The 25,645-nt window shown below is 39.0% G+C and overlaps 1 protein-coding gene across 2 annotated transcripts; it reads left to right on the top strand.

Moving 5' to 3' along the window:
* The first annotated feature begins 818 nt into the window (after positions 1-818).
* LOC132549951 (HMG domain-containing protein 4-like) lies at positions 819-23,398 on the top strand. Of its 2 annotated transcripts, XM_060213937.1 has the most exons (9): positions 819-957; positions 1,775-2,232; positions 2,718-4,044; positions 4,354-4,394; positions 6,030-6,117; positions 16,667-16,731; positions 18,694-18,933; positions 19,705-19,797; positions 22,874-23,398. In XM_060213937.1, exons 1-9 carry the CDS (start codon positions 879-881, stop codon positions 23,039-23,041), a joined length of 2,559 nt encoding a protein of 852 aa, XP_060069920.1. In that variant the 5' UTR covers positions 819-878; the 3' UTR covers positions 23,042-23,398. The 2 variants fall into 2 exon arrangements, 1 of the variants encoding a protein (XP_060069920.1); XR_009554203.1 differs by lacking the exons at positions 16,667-16,731; positions 18,694-18,933; positions 19,705-19,797; positions 22,874-23,398 and adding exons at positions 7,227-7,812; positions 8,115-8,777.
* Positions 23,399-25,645: the final 2,247 nt, after the last annotated feature.

Genomic DNA, 25,645 nt, shown 5'->3' with positions numbered 1-25,645 from the left:
GTGACATACTATTGCTGTCGATGTTTTGTAGGTTCCTTTGAGCTCTCCATTCACCCAAAAACATCTATGAAGTGTTTCAACTGCTGAAAGCATGCAAAATATGCACTGTCTTTGTTAGTATGTCTTCACCCACAGCATTTTTCTGGATTGCTTATGTTCACTGTTCATCCCCGAGGGGCTGCTGGTTCGAATCCTGACTGTTACAGTGAAATAAATAATGCCCAGACCTCTGTTATATTAGTGACAGCGTAGGCACGCAAGAATATGACTTAGACATACCCGTTTAGTATCACTGTGACCTCTGAAAACTGGAGGACGTCTAATTTCCTAAGGATCCCGGTTAAATTCGAATGCTATCAGAGGCATTTAAACAGAGACGTCTCGGATTTAAATAATGAATGTTGATTTCTGTTACACATCAACAAGAAACAAATCGAAGTTTTCGTATACGTCACTTCATGGCTAAACCCTTTAATAATTCAAGTACATATAACAAAACACATTGCATTAATGGTTGAAATGCATTCAAGGACCAGGGACGTATACTATATATTGCCTGATTCACGTTGTTACAAAATCCTGCTCATAATAATACATGTCCTGGAAAAGCTTTGTCGAAGTTTGACATCATCGAAACCTTTCTCTAAATGTGTATCTTATTGATCAAATTAGGCTTTTTGGTATATTCATCATCAATGTTAAGGTGTTATTAACTGTGTTATTCAGACATATAAGTAAGATATTCAGCGGGGCACTCTGTCTTAATTTTTTACCGGAAGTCGACAGCAGCATAATGCACTGCGCGCGAAACAATGGCAGTTTCGGAAGCGAGATGTAAACAGACTCGAAATTAACAAGTTTTGAAGACGGCTGGCATAATGGCTAGCAAACGCAAGCTCGACGATGATATAGAAACGTTCTCCACCCCAAGTAAAGCTGCAAAATTGTCGGAAGAAGGTAATATTAAAGTACATTCTTAAAAAAATTGAGGCCAATGTGCATTACCCCCCCCCTCCCCTCTCCACCAACACTCCCGACATAGACCTGTAATTATAGCAGAGCTCAATGCTTGGTTTATCAAGGGTACATTTAAAATACATTCTAGTAACACTTGATTGCCAATTTATGGTCGGAAAGTGAAAACATGTTTCACCATATCGACTACAGCATAGCCCTTGTCTCGTCATGAACTCGTAATATTATAATCAAGGTAAGTAACTCCGTCAACCTAGCGAAACGATTTATTTTGGGAAACTTGTGATTTTTACAAGAAATTTTGACGGGAGTGTTGTGGGTCGACTATATATCTATATTGAGTTTACGATTCAAAGGAAAGAAAAGCAAATAAAAAATATTAAACAAAATCCGGGGCATGCAAAACCTCACAGGACAATCGTTATTCCAAAGACACTAATTAGGTACACAGGCGTATATCATGTCTTAAAACTGTCACTATCATGAAATATTAATTTATAATTGCCAGTGTTTTGGCTCTTGAAAACAGAAATGGTCAATAAACTTTTCAAAACATTACATAGCTAGATTGTCCCCATTTTTGAAAACTCAATATCAATTGTCTTGTTAAGTTTTTCTCAAGTCAAAACGGGTTTTTCATTTAGACAATGTACCTGCAGCTTAAAATAAGGTGTTGATTAGATAGGAAACAAAACTATCTTATATTTTAGCCGAATATGCTGGGTCTCATGGAAAAGTTTTTTCTGATGTAGTATACATAGCAATCATAAATGGAAACTTTTTTTTTTTTTTACTGCAGTAAAAAGATCTGGTAGGGTAAGAAAGAAACCTGCTAGATTCAAAGACACGGAAGAGGATTCAGATGAAGAGGGAGAAATAGGAAAGACGCCAAAAAGTGCCGGAAATGTCAGCCCAGTTCCTGTTAAATCGGTTTTACATGCTAAAGGAGTGGCCTCAGTGCCATTCGTTCTGAAACCAGACATAGTGTCCAGTCCAGCAAAAGTGCCAAAACCTAAAACAGTCATCTCAAAATCACCAGGTGTTATTATGGTACAGAATCAAGGCCTGTCAGGAGCAGGTGTAGAGACTAACCCGTTAGTTGTGTCACCACATCTGGTGTCTGTGCCCCCAGTTGCACCTGCTTCTCTGCCAGTTGTGATCCAAGCACCAGTTATCTCCCCTGTTCATGAACAATCACCTGTCACTGTCAAAGGTCAAACAGCACAGAGCATGGATTCAGACAATAAGTCCGGACGGGTAAGTTCTCGATAAAAATCAATATATATATGGTGATAAAATGGTGAGTGAAAGGTCATATTAAGTTATGACGTCTATGTTGCGTTACTTGTACATTACCACGCCTGACAAGGACCAAAATGATATGATCTAATAAGTCAAATATTAGCAAATAACATAACTTGTTATTTTTAGATGTCATTGAAATATCTCGTCTATTTTCATCATAATATACCTTATATTCCTAAATGAAAAAGGAAGTAGGGCATGATGATTAAATTAATATTTTCAGGTAAATACCAAATTGTTTGGGAAGCATTGCTGTTAAACCTGGAACCCTAGGGTGGATGTTCAACTGGATTAGCCTTGATAGTTTACTGTAAAGTAAATAGAATTTACCGTTTACTGGTGTAATGGTTTTATTTTTGTTTATTAAGAACCGCCATAAACATGGAGTTCTAGATCAGATCAGCTATTTATTCATACTTTCATGCTTCAATATTTAGGTGAGGAAAAAGTCCACCAAAGTTCTAGAAATGGAAGCATTTGAAGAGGCAGAGAGAATAAAAACAACCACTAAAAAGGTTCCGGAAACAAAAAGCAATCAAAAGTCACCTGCTGCTCGGAAAAGTGCTCAAGTAGGTGGTGTTGGGAAGACAGTGGACACAGGCCTAGCAGCTGTCACACTGACTGGTCTGACTCAAGGAGTAGCTGCAGAGGTTGGCAAACTGACCGCTGTCAAGATGGAGCCTGCAGAACAGATGTTGGACACCAGTATACCACCACAAGCTTTGTCACAACCTGCTATTCCGGGAAAAATGGATCCAGCGTTAGCTAATCTCCCACCATTTCCTCCTTCAAAACTTGGAACTTCATCAAAACCGGCCATTTCAGGAAAAATTGATCCTGTGTTAGCAAACCTTCCACCCTTTCCACCATCAAAGCTAGGAAACTCTTCTAAAAAAGGGAAAAAGAAAAAAGACGATGTGGGCACATTACCTACTCCGTCTTTGATTGCTCCAGTGTCCCCAATTGTTTCTGGTTCCAAAAAGGGAAAAACTACCCCGAAAGCTAAGAAACTGAAACAACAGGAAATGATGGATGTTGATGAGGCCATAATTGAAGATAAAGAGAGTGGTATCTTGCAGTCTGGGTCAGATAGCTCTATAACTGTAAAGACTGAGCCAATATCTCCAGGAAAAAATGTGAAAAAAACAGTGAAAGCATCACCCCCTTCGATGGATCCCTCACTCATTGAAACAGGGATACGAATCCCACCTGCCATAGCTGGACAAAGTGGAAGTGTAATAAAAATGTTATTGAACACTCCCACTCAGTTTTCTAGTCCTACAGTGTCCACACAGTCTATACATACAGGCGAGAAAGGCCAGAAGGCAAGCCCTGATACCATGGATACCAGCATTGTCAAGTCTGAAGCTATGTTTCTTGGTGATGAGTCTACCATTATGTTGTCCACAGATATTATGGAACAAACAGAGACAGTTGGAGACGAGGATGTGTTTGATAACAAAAAAACAAAAAAAGTAATTAAAAAGACAATCCTTATGGACCCAATGGATGATGATGAGGACGATGATGACCTTGATGATTTAGATGATGATGATGATGATTTTGATAATGTTGATGAATCTGGTGAATGGGAATTTGAAAACCAGGATGGCAAACTGGTAATAGCAGATTTTCCAAAGAAAGGAAATGAGGAGATGGAAGAAGATAAACCTGTGGATTCAAGCAGAGGAAAGAAATCACCAAAACGACCTACTCCTAAAAAGCGACCTCCTAGCAAGGGCAAGGCTGATGGGCCAGATGCAGGTAACATTTCCATTGGAATAAAATTCTCTGTACAGAGGATATCTATATTTAGGTAATTCAGATTAAAAATTGACTTGTGATAATTGAAAACTGGTGTGAGCAGTTTTTGACGAGGTATTTACAAATCTTATTTGACACGAATTGACAAGGCTGATTTAGTGGGTATTGACTGCTTTGTATTGACAGATATATCGACCAAGTCATTTTGTCAGATATTGTTTTTTGTTTCAAAATCTCATTTGATTTGAAAAATTCTGTAAAATGTTATTTATATTTCTGTAGGTAAAGTTTTGGGATTGTTTGTTTCAGATGGTGAGCAAGGCGATGGAAAGAAAAGTGGAAAAGCAGCGGTAATTATGTTAATCATAAATATATACTATACTTGACAATACCAATGGTACTTGAAATTTGTCCTCTGAAAATGTGTGGAAAATTTTGGCAATCAATACAGAATTAAACAGAATCTCTAGGTCTTTGTAGTGTATATGCAATGATGCTTGTCTTGAGTCCTCCAGAACCTGTTCAGGGTAATAGCAAAGGGGGAGAGAGAGGCAGGAAATTTAACTCCGCTCGTAAATTTTTTAATCTACCATTACATAGTATTAAGAATTATGGGTTTTTGAAATCTTTGTCTATGGTCTTTATCTATCAATCTGTCTTGTGTTCTCAGGAATCATGATGAAATTTTCAAGATATGCTTTGTTTATCATAAGGCTAATTGTGCTATATGACCTGTTTAATACTTAAATACTGACAGCTGCAAATAAATGCTTTGAATTTGATATTATAATGTTGATAAGTGTTAGGATTTTTTAATACTGAGATCTACCATAGTCTTCAGTTAGTTTTTAATATTTTGAAATCTAAGCCTGATCATTACTTCACTGTATGCATCAGTTGCCATTTCCATTTTGGACCACAGAAACATTTTACCTTTCAAGAATGGTGTTCAAACATCTGTTCTGGCTGTTGAATACATGATAACATTTTCTCAGGAACTGTCTGTTCCAAAGTAGACTTTTGCTGTTTGGTACTCTAAATGGTGTCTATATGTTCCAAAGTCGACTTGGTGTGTGTTACTATGGATGGTGTGTAAATCTTCCAAAGTAGACTTGGTGTGTGTTACTATGGATGGTGTGTAAATGTTCCAAAGTCGACTTGGTGTGTGGGTACTATGGATGGTGTGTAAATGTTCCAAAGTCGACTTGGTGTGTGTTACTATGGATGGTGTGTAAATGTTCCAAAGTAGACTTGGTGTGTGGGTACTATGGATGGTGTGTAAATGTTCCAAAGTCGACTTGGTGTGTGGATACTATGGATGGTGTGTAAATGTTCCAAAGACGACTTGGTGTGTGTTACTATGGATAGTGTGTAAATGTTCCAAAGTCGACTTGGTGTGTGTTACTATGGATGGTGTGTAAATGTTCCAAAGTAGACTTGGTGTGTGGGTACTAAGGATGGTGTGTAAATATTCCAAAGTCAACTTGGTGTGTGTTACTATGGATGGTGTGTAAATATTCCAAAGTCGACTTGGTGTGTGGGTACTATGGATGGTGTGTAGATATTCCAAAGTAGACTTGGTGTGTGGGTACTATGGATGGTGTGTAAATGTTCCAAAGTCGACTTGGTGTGTGTTACTATGGATGGTGTGTAAATGTTCCAAAGTCAACTTGGTGTGTTACTATGGATGGTGTGTAAATGTTCCAAAGTCGACTTGGTGTGTGTTACTATGGATGGTGTGTAAATGTTCCAAAGTCGACTTGGTGTGTGTTACTATGGATGGTGTGTAAATGTTCCAAAGTAGACTTGGTGTGTGGGTACTATGGATGGTGTCTAAAATGTCTTGGTCCTTACAGTAATGTACAAATAGTTATAATGTAGACATTTTATTGATTCCTCTCATGACCTGGGAGTTAAACACCACCCTATAAGTTATAGACAATCTTGATGTCTTATTTTATTTATTGTATTTATTTTCCATTCAGAAAGAAAAGAAGAAAAAGAGGCTGACAGCATATACAATGTGGTGTAACACTGTCCGCAACAAGGTCCTCAGCGAAAACCAGGGAATGGGTGAGTGACAAATTTAGTAACACCGTCTAATATCCTCAGCGAAAAGCAGGGAATGAGTGTCAAATTTAGTAACACTGTCTGAAGTCCTTAGTGAAAACCAGGGCATGGTTGTCAAATTTAGTAACACTGTGTGAAGTCCTTAGTGAAAACCAGGGAATGAGTGTCAAATTTAGTAACACTGTCTAAAGTCCTTAGTGAAAACCAGGGAAAGGTTGTCAAATTTAGTAACACTGTCTGAAGTCCTTAGTGAAAACCAGGGAAAGGTTGTCAGATTTAGTAACACTGTCTGAAGTCCTTAGTGAAAACCAGGGAATGAGTGTCAAATTTAGTAACACTGTCTAAAGTCCTTAGTGAAAACCAGAAAATGAGTGTCAAATTTAGTAACACTGTCTAAAGTCCTTAGTGAAAACCAGGGAATGAGTGTCAAATTTAGTAACACTGTCTGAAGTCCTTAGTGAAAACCAAAGAATAACTTAGGGTAAGATCTCACTGCAGCAATGTGTAGCTCCTCAACGAAAGTGAGGAAAAGTATCAGAAAAATTGATATAGTGTTCTGTAATTTACAATGTGGCTGTCAATATACTTGTAAAGTGAAATTTCTCTTTACAACTCGACCTTATTTCCGTTTCTGTCGGTCATATTCTTTCATACATTCTTGTTTGAATAAAAAGTGTTTCAGCGATTTCTGTTAAGGCATTGTATGGTATGGTCTGTGGATTGATTTAGTTACCTAGCATTAGATGTACATGGCATTAAGTTGCTTTAGAACAATGTCATAAATTCTTGCTAGTGTTGAAGAGATTTTGGTGTGAAAACAAACTGAAATATAGATAAATAGAGTAGCCTGACTAATTTGAGTTCTCAATGAAAGGATCAAGAATTCTTAATCTGAACAAGGCAGGATTATTTTTGGAAAGAGATCTGCAAGAAGACATTCCTTATAAAGGTGTACATATTATACTTCTACACAACTAACAGGCACACATGGCATAAACATGTTTTTCTTAAGCAGAAGAAATAAAGCCACACTGAACAGCTCTTCCGTTAACCTGCCTGTTTGTGGTTAAGTGGTTCATGTCACTAAAAAAACTTTATCGTCATGCCAACAGTGCGCAGACGATATTCAACACTGGAGAAAGTTGAAGTGGTTCAGTGGCACAGAGAACATGGGGGCAACTTTTCGGCAACAGAGAGACATTGTGGCATTGCTCGGAAACAGGTGCGCGAGTGGAACAGGGATTACGACAATCTCCTTCTCCTGTCTAATGGTCCTGACAAGAGTAAGAAGTGTATTGTGACCAAGGGTAAAGCGGCTTCCTCAGAGCTGGACTATCTTGTGTTTGAATGGTTTATGGACGAGCGTATGTCAGGAAGGTCTGTGACCAACATGATACTAATGTCGAAGGCCCGAGATGTTGCTCTCGAGCTGAATGTCCTAGGATTCCAGGCTTCGCCGGGATGGCTGAGGAGGTGGAAGAAAAGACACAATGTTGCTTTCTGTCCAGAAAATAAGAGCTGTGAGCTCGATTAAAACTTGGTATCTACTCTGACATGTCCCAGTAAATGTGACATGATGTTTCTGCTGCTAAGTGAAGATAAACAAGAATGTGACGTAGCTAACACTAATTGGCAGCATTCCAAATTTTCTGGTGCAAAAGTCATATTATGGGTCAAATGGATTCTGTCATCATCGAGGTAAGTGAATCAATTATAATTAAATGTGATATACATGTTGCTAAATATTTGATATGTGAAGCTTAACGTCTAAATATTTGATGTGTGATACTTTACCTCTGTAACTATTTGGTATGTGAAGCTTTACCTCTGTAAATATTGAAGTCTCTTAATGATTAATGATAATTTATATTAGTATTCTATTTACTATTGTACTTGATGCAATGTCCTTAACACAGTTTCATTATTCATCTATACATTTGTATAAAATCTCGTTAGTCATACTATTGCAACAGTGAAGAGGAATGCTAATTTTGTTGCAGGTCTGGTAGCTGATGGTGTTGAAGGTATTCTAAAGTGTCCACTGGAGATGTGTTTTACATATATGGAAATGAAATATGACCTGCCACAAGGTGTAGGAGACTGATCTGTCGAGGAGATTCAGACATTAACATGACTATGTGTGCCACTTGTATACACCCCTTTATATTGCCAAAATGTTGCTAGATAAATGATGGCAGTATAAAAAGGTTTTAATGTAAAATGTCAGCCAAATATAGCCATGATTTTATTTCATTTCCATTCGAAATTAAAGGAATTACTTGTGACCTTGTTCTATGAGTACAACATATGGCCATGGGCTCCTGTTTTTATAAGTGTACATGTTGTTTTGATTTTGTAGACCTGGATTGATTTACAGAACTAATTGTCATTTGTTGTAATGAAACACAGCTCTGTAGTGATTTATTAGGACTAAGTGATGAAAGGTTGTATAGATTGATTTCCTTTGCTGTCACGACAGCTTAACAACTTCCCTCCCTTAACTTAGCAATAAGTTTTACAATGATAAATTCAGCTGAAGTGCCAAATGTCCTGTAAGGGGACTGAATGGTTAGACTTTGTTTCTTGTTTGCTTTTGATTTTGCACAATGATTGGAATGGCTGATATTAGTCTATTTACAAGAAAGAAGCATTATTTGTGAAAAACTGGCAAATATTGCTGGCATCAAATTTTGCTAATCAAAAATTGATGTTGTGTCTGTCATCATTTGCTAATTTTTCCAGTAGAGTACTTCAAGGTGGCCGATTATGTTATTGCGTTAGGTATGCCAGCCTTTTCAATCTGTACTGTGCATGTTTTTGATGACCACATATATGTACAAAAAAGTGTCCAGCTGTTAGCTTGGCTGTCCATGAAATGTGTTGTTAAATTCTTGTGATGACTACAGACTCGGTGAAGTATGGAAACTTTCCATAGGTTTATATGGTGGGAACAGCTTAAGACAATTTTGAACGCTGGTAGATGGACTGCACATATAGTAAATTGTTGTCTGAAAGCACATCATGTGAGTTTGTACAAGATAGTCATGATATAAGCACTCTTTGACCAACCCTAAATGGTTTATTGTAGCTGTGTTGTCACAATTGAGTTTTAGCTCTCAACCTATGGCCTCATATGATAGCTGCTATGACTTTAGGGTACAGTTCCTTGTAAGCTGTGGTTGCTATGACTATAGGGTACAGTTCCTTGTAAGCTGTGGTTGCTATGACTTTAGGGTACAGTTCCTTGTAAGCTGTGGTTGCTATGACTATAGGGTACAGTTCCTTGTAAGCTATGGTTGCTATGACTATAGGGTACAGTTCCTTGTAAGCTATGGTTGCTATGACTATAGGGTACAGTTCCTTGTAAGCTATGGTTGCTATGACTATAGGGTACAGTTCCTTGTAAGCTGTGGTTGCTATGACTATAGGGTACATTTCCTTGTAAGCTGTGGTTGCTATGACTATAGGGTACAGTTCCTTGTAAGCTGTGGTTGCTATGACTATAGGGTACATTTCCTTGTAAGCTGTGGTTGCTATGACTATAGGGTACATTTCCTTGTAAGCTGTGGTTGCTATGACTATAGGGTACAGTTCCTTGTAAGCTGTGGTTGCTATGACTTTAGGGTACAGTTCCTTGTAAGCTATGGTTGCTATGACTATAGGGTACAGTTCCTTGTAAGCTGTGGTTGCTATTACTATAGGGTACAGTTCCTTGTAAGCTGTGGTTGCTATGACTATAGGGTACAGTTCCTTGTAAGCTAGGGATGTGTCAGAATTGTCGAGAGAGATGCTGGTTGGCCTACGGCCTTAAAAAAGCCATTGGCCGACAAATTAGCCCACAAAGCTGATGCAATTCGCTGCGTTTGTGAATAGGGCCGTGTCGTGAGATAGGATGACATTCTCATGAAGAGCGTCTGTTCCACTTACCCATAAAGGTATACCACAATGTCCTTTCTACAGTCTGATGTGAGGTGAACATGATGACTCAGTCTGCGTGCAGAGGCTGCTAATGTAAGATATGATAAGATATGAGATAAATGACCGGCCTTGAACTTTTGTTCTACTTGTGAATTTGACATGTTCCAATACGCTGAGTAATTCCTAGACATACTGCTCCTAGGGCTGAATTTCTCAATTATTGCCGTGATTATATCAAGCTTGTTTTGTGGAAGCCATGATTCCATTTTGATGGTGTCTAAGGTCATGCCCAGAAACTCAATAATCTTGCATGGCCCCATGGTTTAATAAAAGGGTGGGGGTAGGGGGAGCAAGACAAAGGAGACCAAGGTAAGAACCGATGATGTTATCCACTTTGTAGTTGAATGGCAAAATCCAGCAAATTGCAGTTGATAGTTGATCGCAAATCGAAAAAAATTATGATATGCAGACAGAATTAATAATCGACTTGATTTATTTTGCAAATCTCAAGAAAGACCACCACTTCACTTCTGTGTTGTTATGAACGTCCTGGGGATAATACTGCTCATAGAGGACCAAGCACAGATTTGTTTTTGTTTTCTTAATTTTACACAATGTTTGACAATGTTTACAACCTCCAATAGATCACCACATGGATTAGTCAGGAGCTCCTCTTTATTGATTTCAGTTTTATAATTAATCACAATTGAGAAGTAACTTTAAACGTACATGTAGATGTTATAACCCGTTGTTATTGGTTGTGTCAGGGAAATCTAACCATTTACTTGTAAAATTTTACTACATGTATTTTAGAAATCGAATGAGCATTATTGAAATAGAGAAATGAAATAATGAGAATGAAATATAATAAGAAAAAGTCCAAATAAGGAGAGTATGTTAAACTCCAAACAATAAATCATTTAAGTCCCACTTATTATCTTATCAGCATTTCCTGTATAATACAATGTGATGTATTTGATACAATGTGATGTAGACAGTTTTTCCTGTAAATATATTTATTATTTTTTATTATGGTCAGTGCTAATGTAACAAATGATGTGTAACAAATGATGTGTAACACTAGAGAGATTGACTATATGTATTGGCAGATGTTTTCACTTTATTATGGTCAGTGCTAATGTAACAAATGATGTGTAACACTAGAGATTGACTATATGTATTGGCAGATGTTTTCACTTTATTATGGTCAGTGCTAATGTAACAAATGATGTGTAACACTAGAGATTGACTATATGTATTGGCAGATGTTTTCACTTTTCGTAGCTATACTGGATATAGTCAATTTTATTGAAGTTTTCATTTTGTTGTACACAATAAAAGGTATGTTTTTAGAATATCAGTGATGTGATTTAATTTTATTATCTTTCAAAACCTCACATTCTGATAACTATAAAGTTTCTCTCACTGTAAATTTCAGGTAAAGCTTTTATATATGTGACAAGTTACATGGTATATGTGACATAAGTATCTGTTCCCCACTGTATGTGTGACTTACCTATCTGTTTCCAATTGTATGTGTTACTTACCTATCTGTTCCCCACTGTATATGTGACTTACGTATCTGTTCCCCACTGTATGTGTGACTTACTTATATGTTCCCCACTGTATATGTGACTTACCTATCTGTTCCTCACCTTATGTGTGACTTACTTATCTGTTCCCCTCTGTATGTGTGACTTACTTATCTGTTCCCCACTCTATGTGTGACTTACCTATCTGTTCCCCACTGTATGTGTGACCTACCTGTCTGTTCCCCACTGTATGTGTGACCTACCTGTCTGTTCCCCACTGTATGTGTGACTTACTTATCTGTTCCCAACTGTTTGTGTGACTTACTTATCTGTTCCCCTCTGTATGTGTGACCTACCTGTCTGTTCCCCACTGTATGTGTGACCTACCTATCTGTTCCCCTCTGTATGTGTGACTTACCTATCTGTTCCCCACTGTATGTGTGACCTACCTGTCTGTTACCCACTGTATGTGTGACCTACCTGTCTGTTCCCCACTGTATGTGTGACTTATCTATCTGTTCCCCACTGTATGTGTGACTTATCTGTTCCCCTCTGTATGTGTGACTTACTTATCTGTTCCCCTCTGTATGTGTGACCTACCTGTCTGTTCCCCACTGTATGTGTGACTTACTTGTCTGTTCCTCACTTTATATGTGACTTACCTATCTGTTCCCCACTGTATATGTGACCTACCTGTCTGTTCCCAACTGTTTGTGTGACTTACTTAACTGTTCCCCTCTGTATGTGTGACCTCCCTGTCTGTTCCCCACTGTATGTGTGACCTACCTGTCTGTTCCCCTCTGTATGTGTGACTTATCTGTTCCCAACTGTTTGTGTGACCTACCTATCTGTTCCCCACTGTATGTGTGACCTACCTGTCTGTTCCCCACTGTATGTGTGAATTATCTATCTGTTCCCCACTGCATGTGTGACTTACTTATCTGTTCCCAACTGTTTGTGCGACTTACCTATCTGTTCCCCACTGTATGTATGACCTACCTGACTGTTGTCCACTGTATGTGTGACTTGCCTATCTGTTCCCTGCTGTGTGACTAACTTATCTGTTCCCCACTGTATGTATGACCTACCTGTCTGTTGTCCATTGTATGTGTGACTTGCCTATCTGTTCCCTGCTGTGTGACTTACTTATCTGTTCCCCACTGTATGTATGACCTACCTGTCTGTTGTCCATTGTATGTGTGACTTACTTATCTGTTCCCCTCTGTATGTGTGACTTACTTATCTGTTCCCAACTGTTTGTGTGACTTACTTATCTGTTCCCCACTGTATGTATGACCTACCTGTCTGTTGTCCATTGTATGTGTGACTTGCCTATCTGTTCCCTGCTGTGTGACATTTCTTTTCATCACTGTAGAAGTGAAGACATTTCTGTATGACATCAACATGTAATTGCCATTGACTGGCCTCATGGAAGTCATGAAGGAGGACATAAAAACTTCTCAACCACCAATCATAATCATTTCTGACTTTTATTTAACCTTCTCAGTGTTAGAATCTGCATTGTTTTAATATAAAGATTGAGTCAACATTTTCTGTTGATATATGTATCAGGTTTCAACCAAGATACCTATGGATGGATCTGAATAAACTGTTGTTGAAAATCACCAGTGACTTTTTTTATGATCATTTAACTGGGTTGTAGAGTTATTTACCTTTTCTTGTCCAGGGTTGTAGAGTTATTTACCTTTTCTTGTCCAGGGTTGTAGAGTTATTTACCTTTTCTTGTCCAGGGTTGTAGAGTTATTTACCTTTTCTTGTCCAGGGTTGTAGAGTTATTTACCTTTTCTTGTCCAGGGTTGTAGAGTTATTTACCTTTTCTTGTCCAGGGTTGTAGAGTTATTTACCTTTTCTTGTCCAGGGTTGTAGAGTTATTTACCTTTTCTTGTCCAGGGTTGTAGAGTTATTTACCTTTTCTTGTCCAGGGTTGTAGAGTTATTTACCTTTTCTTGTCCAGGGTTGTAGAGTTATTTACCTTTTCTTGTCCAGGGTTGTAGAGTTATTTACCTTTTCTTGTCCAGGGTTGTAGAGTTATTTACCTTTTCTTGTCCAGGGTTGTAGAGTTATTTACCTTTTCTTGTCCAGGGTTGTAGAGTTATTTACCTTTTCTTGTCCAGGATTGTAGAGTTATTTAACGGGGCTTGTCCAGGGTTGTAGAGTTATTTACCTTTTCTTGTCCAGGGTTGTAGAGTTATTTACCTTTTCTTGTCCAGGGTTGTAGAGTTATTTACCTTTTCTTGTCCAGGGTTGTAGAGTTATTTACCTTTTCTTGTCCAGGGTTGTAGAGTTATTTAACGGGGCTTGTCCAGGGTTGTAGAGTTATTTACCTTTTCTTGTCCAGGGTTGTAGAGTTATTTACCTTTTCTTGTCCAGGGTTGTAGAGTTATTTACCTTTTCTTGTCCAGGGTTGTAGAGTTATTTAACGGGGCTTGTCCAGGGTTGTAGAGTTATTTACCTTTTCTTGTCCAGGGTTGTAGAGTTATTTACCTTTTCTTGTCCAGGGTTGTAGAGTTATTTACCTTTTCTTGTCCAGGGTTGTAGAGTTATTTACCTTTTCTTGTCCAGGGTTGTAGAGTTATTTAACGGGGCTTGTCCAGGGTTGTAGAGTTATTTACCTTTTCTTGTCCAGGGTTGTAGAGTTATTTACCTTTTCTTGTCCAGGGTTGTAGAGTTATTTAACGGGGCTTGTCCAGGGTTGTAGAGTTATTTACCTTTTCTTGTCCAGGGTTGTAGAGTTATTTACCTTTTCTTGTCCAGGGTTGTAGAGTTATTTACCTTTTCTTGTCCAGGATTGTAGAGTTATTTAACTGGACTTGTCCAGGGTTGTAGAGTTATTTACCTTTTCTTGTCCAGGGTTGTAGAGTTATTTACCTTTTCTTGTCCAGGGTTGTAGAGTTATTTAACTGGACTTGTCCAGGGTTGTAGAGTTATTTACCTTTTCTTGTCCAGGGTTGTAGAGTTATTTACCTTTTGTTGTCCAGGGTTGTAGAGTTATTTACCTTTTCTTGTCCAGGGTTGTAGAGTTATTTACCTTTTCTTGTCCAGGGTTGTAGAGTTATTTAACGGGGCTTGTCCAGGGTTGTAGAGTTATTTACCTTTTCTTGTCCAGGGTTGTAGAGTTATTTACCTTTTGTTGTCCAGGGTTGTAGAGTTATTTACCTTTTGTTGTCCAGGGTTGTAGAGTTATTTACCTTTTGTTGTCCAGGGTTGTAGAGTTATTTAACGGGGCTTGTCCAGGGTTGTAGAGTTATTTAACGGGGCTTGTCCAGGGTTGTAGAGTTATTTACCTTTTCTTGTCCAGGGTTGTAGAGTTATTTACCTTTTCTTGTCCAGGGTTGTAGAGTTATTTACCTTTTCTTGTCCAGGGTTGTAGAGTTATTTACCTTTTCTTGTCCAGGGTTGTAGAGTTATTTACCTTTTGTTGTCCAGGGTTGTAGAGTTATTTACCTTTTCTTGTCCAGGGTTGTAGAGTTATTTAACGGGGCTTGTCCAGGGTTGTAGAGTTATTTAACGGGGCTTGTCCAGGGTTGTAGAGTTATTTACCTTTTCTTGTCCAGGGTTGTAGAGTTATTTAACGGGGCTTGTCCAGGGTTGTAGAGTTATTTACCTTTGCTTGTCCAGGGTTGTAGAGTTATTTACCTTTTCTTGTCCAGGGTTGTAGAGTTATTTACCTTTTCTTGTCCAGGGTTGTAGAGTTATTTAACTGAACTATGTAACTTGGCATGTTTAGGATTGTAGAATTTTATAACTGGGTTGTAGGGTTATTTAAAGAGCTCATCCAGAGTGAGATTGTCTGGGGTCCAAAATTGTTGAGAACCTTGGTAGTGTACTGCAATGAAAAGTACCTGTCGTCGTGCACTGTCCACTGTCCGTCATCCACCATCTACTGTCCGTCATGCATAAATTTTTCCTTTGAAAGCTACTCCTGCTTAATGGATTTCAACAAAATTTGATTCAAAATGTCATTGAGGGAGGGGAATTATTTCTTAAATTTAGAAAAATGATGGGACCCTAGGGTTCCCAAGAAGGGAAATTAGACAACACATTGCTTCAAAACACTTCTACTTCTAAATACGTCGGTAGATTTGAACCAGATTTGGTCTGAATCATTAATGCAGGTGGGCTATCTTTTCTTTAAATTAAGGAAGTTGATTCATCAGATTTGTCAAACCACCATTAGGGCATTCTCAGGTTTGTTCATTCATTCGTTGATTGTCAGATGAGCGTTAAAGGCCATGGCCCTCGTGTCATTTCTTCATTGAAAAAGTTGATTTAACTCCTAGGGACCCAGGGTCGGAGCCCAAAATTGGGAAGTTATTTTGCTTTAAAAAGCTACTCTTCATTATTGCTTGAATTGATTTCAACCAAAGTTGGTCTGAAACATCATTGGGGGTAGGGAATCATTTGTTTAATTCAGAAAGTTGATTTGACTGTTAGAAGCTTCGGGCGGGTCCCACAGGAGAAGATAATATTTTGATAAAAAACACTACTTCTTGTTATTGCCTGGGTAGATTTTAACCAAATTTGGCCTGAAACATTATCAGGGAGTAGCAATGATATCAAAAGTGCATACAGTGATCCTAATGTTGTTTTTTTGGCTTTGAGCCAAAATCCAACATAACTCATCATGAGTAAATAGTCTGAACTACTTTTCAGGTTTCATTCACATCTTGAGAAAAATATTTGGAGCTTGATTCAAAGAAAGAGAAGATATGTTATTGTTTGGTCTGACCAAAAAGTTCAACATGGTAACCACAGTAGCCATTTTGTAACATGATTATGAAACTGTTTTTCATGAACAAAAGCAACCATTTATGAGTTTCTGACATGTTCAAGAAATGTTCAAGATTTAAATTCATCAGATTTGTCAGACCACCATCAGTGAATTCTAATGTATGTCCTTTCATTCCTTGGTTGTCAGGTGACCGTTAAGGGCCATGGCCCTATTGAATAGAGCTGGAATAGATTGAGCGAGGGACAGATTTATAAATTTGAAACAGAAGTAGTTTATAATTATCTGGCCAGTGTGACAAGGACACTGACTAAACTCTCAGCAAACTTACATCAGCTGTGTCATTTTTCAGATTTTGCACAACTCAGCAGACGTTTGGGTGAAATTTGGCAAGGCTTACCAGCAAAGGCAAAAATGGTAAGTTTCAGTTGTCAGAAACTTGTATATGTGGTAAGTTTCAGTTGTCAGAAACTTGTATATGTGGTAAGTTTCAGTTGTCAGTGTCTGTAAGTGTGGTAAGTTTCAGATGTCAGAGTCTTGTATGTGTGGTAAGTTTCAGATGTCAGAGTCTTGTATGTGTCGTAAGTTTCAGATGTCAGAGTCTGTATGTGTGGTAAGTTTCAGATGTCAGAGTCTTGTATGTGTGGTAAGTTTCAATTTCAGAGTCTTGTAAGTGTGGTAAGTTTCAGTTGTCAGACTCTTGTAAGTGTGGTAAGTTTCAGATGTCAGAGTCTGTATGTGTGGTAAGTTTCAGATGTCAGAGTCTTGTATGTGTGGTAAGTTTCAGATGTCAGAAACTTGTATATGTGGTAAGTTTCAGTTGTCAGACTCTTGTATGTGTGGTAAGTTTCAGATGTCAGAGTCTTGTAAGTGTGGTAAGTTTCAGTTGTCAGACTCTTGTAAGTGTGGTAAGTTTCAGATGTCAGAGTCTGTATGTGTGGTAAGTTTCAGATGTCAGAGTCTGTATGTGTGGTAAGTTTCAATTTCAGACTCTTGTATGTGTGGTAAGTTTCAGTTGTCAGAGTCTTCTATGTGTGGTAAGTTTCAGTTGTCAGACTCTTGTATGTGTGGTAAGTTTCAGATGTCAGAGTCTGTATGTGTGGTAAGTTTCAGTTGTCAGACTCTTGTATGTGTGGTAAGTTTCAGATGTCAGAGTCTTGTAAGTGTGGTAAGTTTCAGTTGTCAGACTCTTGTATGTGTGGTAAGTTTCAGATGTCAGAGTCTTGTAAGTGTGGTAAGTTTCAGTTGTCAGACTCTTGTATGTGTGGTAAGTTTCAGATGTCAGAGTCTTGTAAGTGTGGTAAGTTTCAGATGTCAGAGTCTTGTAAGTGTGGTAAGTTTCAGATGTCAGAGTCTTGTATGTGTGGTAAGTTTCAGATGTCAGAGTCTTGTATGTGTGGTAAGTTTCAGATGTCAGAGTCTTGTATGTGTGGTAAGTTTCAGATGTCTGAGTCTTGTAAGTGTGGTAAGTTTCAGATGTCAGAGTCTTGTAAGTGTGGTAAGTTTCAGTTGTCAGAGTCTTGTATGTGTGGTAAGTTTCAGTTGTCAGACTCTTGTATGTGTGGTAAGTTTCAGATGTCAGACTCTTGTATGTGTGGTAAGTTTCAGTTGTCAGACTCTTGTATGTGTGGTAAGTTTCAGATGTCAGAGTCTTGTAAGTGTGGTAAGTTTCAGTTGTCAGAGTCTTGTAAGTGTGGTAAGTTTCAGTTGTCAGACTCTTGTAAGTGTGGTAAGTTTCAGTTGTCAGAGTCTTGTAAGTGTGGTAAGTTTCAGTTGTCAGACTCTTGTATGTGTGGTAAGTTTCAGATGTCAGAGTCTTGTATGTGTGGTAAGTTTCAGATGTCAGAGTCTTGTATGTGTGGTAAGTTTCAGATGTCAGAGTCTTGTATGTGTGGTAAGTTTCAGATGTCAGAGTCTTGTATGTGTGGTAAGTTTCAGATGTCAGAGTCTTGTATGTGTGGTAAGTTTCAGATGTCAGAGTCTTGTAAGTGTGGTAAGTTTCAGTTGTCAGACTCTTGTATGTGTGGTAAGTTTCAGATGTCAGAGTCTTGTATTTGTGGTAAGTTTCAGATGTCAGATTGGTTTGATTATATATATATTTATATATATGGTATTTTATGATGATGACGGAGTCCTGTGTCTGCGTCTTTGCAACAAATTAAATGTGATCATTTTCATTTGTATCATTGATCAGGAATCACATCAATTTACCTGTAATTATGATAAGAAGAAGCACTTCAGTTTAATGATGATTCCAGAACCTTGGATTATAAAAATCACTCAACCTTTTGATCCTAATGTCCTTAAACCTTCTCTTACTGTTTTACACTCAAATATATCATGTGCTTGCTCTAGGAATTCCTAATGGTCATTTTACAGGCATGGAAACGTAAAGCAAAGCGAGAGGCTAGAAAATTGATGGGGAAAGGACTGCTGATCTCTACATCCAAGGGTGGAGGTGGGGTCATCACCACCACCATCCCCTCCTCCCATGCAATGTCAGCAGCTGCAGCTGCTGCAGTGGCCAATACCACAGCACATGCTGCTCCCACTCAACAAACCATCACCCAGTCACCCAAGTCTGCTCCTGTTCTGCGTGAGGAACCGACCACAACGAAGGTAAACTGTTGCATTATTGATGTAGAAAGCACAGTTATTTTATGATTTTATACTCAAATGTAATAAGTTTCTGTGCGGGAATCAATAGTGAATTTGTCAAGCATTAATAGACTAGACATTTCTAGAGATTTGACCTCTTTAGAGGTTGTTTAGTACCATTGTTGGTTTATACTGGAAAGAGAAGGTGTGGGCATGAAAGTCATATTTAATCATATCTTTCAATAATGTCTTTCCTAACTGGGCCTTGGAACGGATAACAATGTAAGGCAATTGTCCTATATTTGAAAGATTTAGTCTATTTTTATGAAAAAGTATCTCTATATAAGTTATTTATCCTGCTGGATGCTGGGCTGTTTTAATTTCCCTTTGTCCATTGTCTTACTGGCATCAGTGGTGCACCTGCCTATCCTAATCAATTCTTGTTATCACAATTCTACTCAAGTACTACATGGATTTTTATCATATGTAGTTTTCAATTGGTCCCTAGCTGTGCTTGTTTGATTTTGGGACAGATCAGAAAAATGAAATAGCTGATAGGAGGCCATCTTGGATTTAGCAGATTTAAAGATTGTTATCACTATGCCTTCAAAGGAATGTTCTAAGTTCATATACACGTAATTAGGAGCAAAAACGGGGGTGAGAAGAGATCAAACAATGGTGGTTGCCAAGATCCCCCTAGGATCTCTTGTTGCTGGTTTAGAACAATAAATGATTTGGAGAACAGGAGCTTGGGAATTGTTAACTTTCACTTTGAACATTTTTACCTGGCAGGCATTTGGAATTGAGCCTATTGATGTGTCAGCTCACTTGAAGTTGGTAGGAGAATCTCTTAGCATCATTGGGATGAGACTTCAGGAGCATCGGGTATGTATTGTCATGTTTCCTGCTGATCTGTTTCAAATCTTACTGATCTACTGCTGTAAAAAATAACTAATATACACTGTCTATAGTGATCCAAGCTTATGGATCACCTCCAGTCCTAAATATACACTGTCATTAGTAATCCAAGCTTAGAGATTCCCTCCAGTCTTAAATATAAACTGTCTGTAGTAATCCAAGTTTATGGATCACCTCCAGTCCTAAATATACACTGTCATTAGTAATCCAAGCTTAGAGATTCCCTCCAGTCCTAAATATACACTGTCATTAGTAATCCAAGCTTAGAGATCACCTCCAGTCTTAAATATACACCGTCTATAGAAATCCAAGCTTAGAGATCACCTCCAGTCCTAAATATACACTGTCTGTAGTAATCCAAGCTTAAAGATTCCCTCCAGTCCTAAATATACACTGTCTATAGTAATCCAAGCTTAGAGATTCCCTCCAGTCCTAAATATACACTGTCTATAGTAATCCAAGCTTAGAGATTCCCTCCAGTCCTAAATATACACTGTCTATAGTAATCCAAGCTTAGAGATCACCTCCAGTCCTAAATATAAACTGTCTATAGTAATCCAAGCTTAGAGATTCCCTCCAGTCCTAAATATACACTGTCTATAGTAATCCAAGCTTAGAGATCACCTCCAGTCCTAAATATACACTGTCTATAGTAATCCAAGCTTAGAGATTCCCTCCAGTCCTAAATATACACTGTCTGTAGTAATCCAAGCTTAAAGATTCCCTCCAGTCCTAAATATACACTGTCATTAGTAATCGAAGCTTAGAGATCACCTCCAGTCCTAAATATACACTGTCTATAGTAATCCAAGCTTAGAGATTCCCTCCAGTCTTAAATATAAACTGTCTGTAGTAATCCAAGTTTATGGATCACCTCCAGTCCTAAATATACACTGTCATTAGTAATCCAAGCTTAGAGATCACCTCCAGTCCTAAATATACACTGTCATTAGTAATCCAAGCTTAGAGATTCCCTCCAGTCCTAAATATACACTGTCATTAGTAATCCAAGCTTAGAGATCACCTCCAGTCCTAAATATACACTGTCATTAGTAATCCAAGCTTAGAGATTCCCTCCAGTACTAAATATACACTGTCTATAGTAATCCAAGCTTAGAGATCACCTCCAGTCCTAAATATACACTGTCTGTAGTAATCCAAGCTTAGAGATTCCCTCCAGTTCTAAATATACACTGTCTTTAGAAATCCAAGCTTAGAGATCACCTCCAGTCCTAAATATACACTGTCATTAGTAATCCAAGCTTAGAGATCACCTCCAGTCTTAAATATACACCGTCTATAGAAATCCAAGCTTAGAGATCACCTCCAGTCCTAAATATACACTGTCATTAGTAATCCAAGCTTAGAGATTCCCTCCAGTTCTAAATATAAACTGTCTGTAGTAATCCAAGCTTAGGGATCACCTCCAGTCCTAAATATACACTGTCTGTAGTAATCCAAGCTTAGAGATCACCTCCAGTCCTAAATATACACTGTCATTAGTAATCCAAGCTTAGAGATTCCCTCCAGTCCTAAGTATACACTGTCTATAGTAATCCAAGCTTAGAGATTCCCTCCAGTCCTAAATATACACTGTCTATAGTAATCCAAGCTTAGAGATTCCCTCCAGTCCTAAATATACACTGTCATTAGTAATCCAAGCTTAGAGATCACCTCCAGTTCTAAATATAAACTGTCTGTAGTAATCCAAGCTTAGAGATTCCCTCCAGTCCTAAGTATACACTGTCTATAGTAATCCAAGCTTAGAGATTCCCTCCAGTCCTAAATATACACTGTCTATAGTAATCCAAGCTTAGAGATTCCCTCCAGTCCTAAATATACACTGTCATTAGTAATCCAAGCTTAGAGATCACCTCCAGTCCTAAATATAAACTGTCTGTAGTAATCCAAGCTTAGAGATCACCTCCAGTCCTAAATATACACTGTCATTAGTAATCCAAGCTTAGAGATCACCTCCAGTCCTAAATATACACTGTCATTAGTAATCCAAGCTTAAAGATTCCCTCCAGTCTTAAATATAAACTGTCTATAGTAATCCAAGCTTAGAGATCACCTCCAGTCCTAAATATACACTGTCATTAGTAATCCAAGCTTATGGATCACCTCCAGTCCTAAATATACACTGTCATTAGTAATCCAAGCTTAGAGATTCCCTCCAGTACTAAATATACACTGTCTATAGTAATCCAAGCTTAGAGATCACCTCCAGTCCTAAATATACACTGTCATTAGTAATCCAAGCTTAGAGATTCCCTCCAGTTCTAAATATACACCGTCTTTAGAAATCCAAGCTTAGAGATCACCTCCAGTCCTAAATATACACTGTCTGTAGTAATCCAAGCTTAGAGATCACCTCCAGTCCTAAATATACACTGTCATTAGTAATCCAAGCTTAGAGATCACCTCCAGTCCTAAATATACACTGTCTATAGTAATCCAAGCTTAGAGATCACCTCCAGTCCTAAATATACACTGTCTATAGTAATCCAAGCTTAGAGATTCCCTCCAGTCCTAGATATACACTGTCTATAGTAATCCAAGCTTAGAGATTCCCTCCAGTCCTAAATATACACTGTCTATAGTAATCCAAGCTTAGAGATTCCCTCCAGTCCTAAATATACACTGTCATTAGTAATCCAAGCTTAGAGATTCCCTCCAGTTCTAAATATACACTGTCCATAGTAATCCAAGCTTTGAGATCACATCCAGTCTTCAATATAAACTGTCATTAGTAATCCAAGCTTAGAGATCACCTCCAGTCCTAAATATACACTGTCTATATTGATCCAAGCTTAGAGATTCCCTCCAGTCCTAAATATACACTGTCTATAATGATCCAAGCTTAGAGATCACCTCCAGTCTTAAATATATATTGTCATTAGTAATCCAAGCTTAGAGATTCCCTCCAGTCCTAAATATACACTGTCTATAGTGATCCAAGCTTAGAGATATAAGGAGGTCTGTCTGTTCTAGTAAACTTGGTGTGTTGTGGTATAATGAAATTCAGTTTTTTCACCTTCAGGGGCTGATAGCAGTTCAGGGAAGTTTGTCTGTACTTCTGGACTCAGTGCTGTGTGCCCTTGGACCACTGATGTGCCTCACCACTCAGATTCCAGAAATGAATGGCTGTTCCAGTGACACTCACACCCGGACACTAGACAACGTGGCGTTCTTCATGCCTGGACTCTAATAACTATACAGATGCGACAGAAATACTCAGTCAAACAAAACACCAATATTGTTATTACAGAGTAGGGACTGAAAACTTATCAGATATGGCTTTTCCTATTAACTGGTGTAGTGTTATTACATAGATGGGCTTTAGAGGAGGATTATCAGCCAAATCTGTTCATGTTATTGTAAAGCCGAGGACTAGGTCCTTGATGACCAAAAACAGGTGCCATATGGTTGACATTGTTATAGAACACTTCCTCCTTTGTTATTACTAGGACTGTGTCAGAGCAAAGAATGTAGACAGGCTGTTGTTACAGGTAGGGTTTTAATAGCCACAGATGAATAGATAGGGGTCTTTATAGAGAGAGTGGATAAGGGGGGGGGGGAAGGAGGGGGGAGGTGTTTCTTATATATGGTTGCTTTCGCAGGTTAGACTGACTAATTTAGAGTCAAATAGAATTTTCAGTAATAATTGAAGTGGTAACATGTTCAGAATTTTTTTGATTTTTTTTTGTTATTTTGTTGTACATGGATTTCATGTAGAAGTAGATCATGTATACAATATACCATGATTTTAGTATTGTCATATTGTCTGTGTATTCATTAAAATATTGTTTTTAACTTAACTTTGGCTTTTGTATTGTGACCTCAGTAATTTTCTTCAAGTCCTGTATCTACACACCTCTGTCAGCTTGTGTGTCATGATGTGTGGCAATGAACAAAAGAGTACCATTAACTCACCTTATCACATTTTACAGTTTAATAGTATTTAAACCTACAAGTGGAACAGTCATGTGGTTAGTATTATTATATAGGGACTCTCAAACTTAATAAAACTGTAGACTCATCAATCACACCACCACCAATTGTTGAACCTAGTCCAAACAGTGCCCCATGTGACGACAAAGCACCTGCAGGATACCCATTGAGCAACCCAAAGCCCTTGTCCTACATGTGTAAGCTATTGAGAATAGGTAAGTCCCCTTCTAACAGGCCTTTTGTGCAAAAAACGATGTGTGATCACACACTGTAGTGAACACATCAAGACACTACCAGCTGGAGACAGATAGGGACAACCACCTGCAGTGGAGACACCAAGACACTACCAGCTAGAGACAGATAGGACAGCTGCCTGCAGTGAAGTCACCAAAACACTACCAGCTAGAGACAGCCACCTGCAGTGAAGACACCAAGACACTACCAGCTAGAGACAGATAGGGACAACCACCTGCAGTGAAGACACCAAGACACTGCCAGCTAGAGACAGCCACCTGCAGTGAAGACACCAAGACACTACCAGCTAGAGACAGATAGGGACAGCCACCTGCAGTGAAGACATAAGACACTACCAGCTAGAGACAGATAGGGACAGCCACCTGCAGTGAAGACATAAGACACTACCAGCTAGAGACAGATAGGGACAGCCACCTGCAGTGAAGACATAAGACACTACCAGCTAGAGACAGCCACCTGCAGTGAAGACACCAAGAAACTACCAGCTAGATACAACCACCTGCAGTGAAGACACCAAGACACTACCAGCTAGAGACAGATAGGGACAGCCACCTGCAGTGAAGACATAAGACACTACCAGCTAGAGACAGCCACCTGCAGTGAAGACACCAAGACACTACCAGCTAGAGAAAGATAGGGACAACCACCTGCAGTGAAGACACCAAGACACTACCAGCTTGAGACAGCCACCTGCAGTGAAGACACCAAGAAACTACCAGCTAGATACAACCACCTGCAGTGAAGACACCAAGACACTACCAGCTAGAGACAGATAGGGACAGCCACCTGCAGTGAAGACATAAGACACTACCAGCTAGAGACAGATAGGGACAGCCACCTGCAGTGAAGACACCAAGACACTGCCAGCTAGAGACAGCCACCTGCAGTGAAGACACCAAGACACTACCAGCTAGAGACAGATAGGGACAGCCACCTGCAGTGAAGACATAAGACACTACCAGCTAGAGACAGATAGGGACAGCCACCTGCAGTGAAGACATAAGACACTACCAGCTAGAGACAGATAGGGACAGCCACCTGCAGTGAAGACATAAGACACTACCAGCTAGAGACAGATAGGGACAGCCACCTGCAGTGAAGACATAAGACACTACCAGCTAGAGACAGCCACCTGCAGTGAAGACACCAAGAAACTACCAGCTAGATACAACCACCTGCAGTGAAGACACCAAGACACTACCAGCTAGAGACAGATAGGGACAGCCACCTGCAGTGAAGACATAAGACACTACCAGCTAGAGACAGCCACCTGCAGTGAAGACACCAAGACACTACCAGCTAGAGACAGATAGGGACAACCACCTGCAGTGAAGACACCAAGACACTACCAGCTTGAGACAGCCACCTGCAGTGAAGACACCAAGAAACTACCAGCTAGATACAACCACCTGCAGTGAAGACACCAAGACACTACCAGCTAGAGACAGATAGGGACAGCCACCTGCAGTGAAGACATAAGACACTACCAGCTAGAGACAGCCACCTGCAGTGAAGACACCAAGACACTACCAGCTAGAGACAGATAGGGACAACCACCTGCAGTGAAGACACCAAGACACTACCAGCTTGAGACAGCCACCTGCAG

The sequence above is a fragment of the Ylistrum balloti genome, unplaced genomic scaffold, assembly GCF_031769215.1.
Source record: "Ylistrum balloti isolate Yb309-2 unplaced genomic scaffold, AGI_CSIRO_Ybal_v1 Utg370092, whole genome shotgun sequence".
NCBI lineage: Eukaryota > Metazoa > Mollusca > Bivalvia > Pectinida > Pectinidae > Ylistrum > Ylistrum balloti.
The sequence above is the reverse complement of the archived record's forward strand: the minus strand, read 5'-3'. Positions and strand labels throughout refer to the sequence as shown.

Coding starts and splice junctions, on each gene's coding strand:
- LOC132549951 (XM_060213937.1), top strand. CDS start 879: ATGGCTAGCAAACGCAAGCTCGACGATGATATAGAAACGTTCTCCACC. Junction 2,233..2,717: donor CAGACAATAAGTCCGGACGG/GTAAGTTCTCGA, acceptor TTCAATATTTAG/GTGAGGAAAAAGTCCACCAA. Junction 4,395..6,029: donor AGAAAAGTGGAAAAGCAGCG/GTAATTATGTTA, acceptor TTTTCCATTCAG/AAAGAAAAGAAGAAAAAGAG.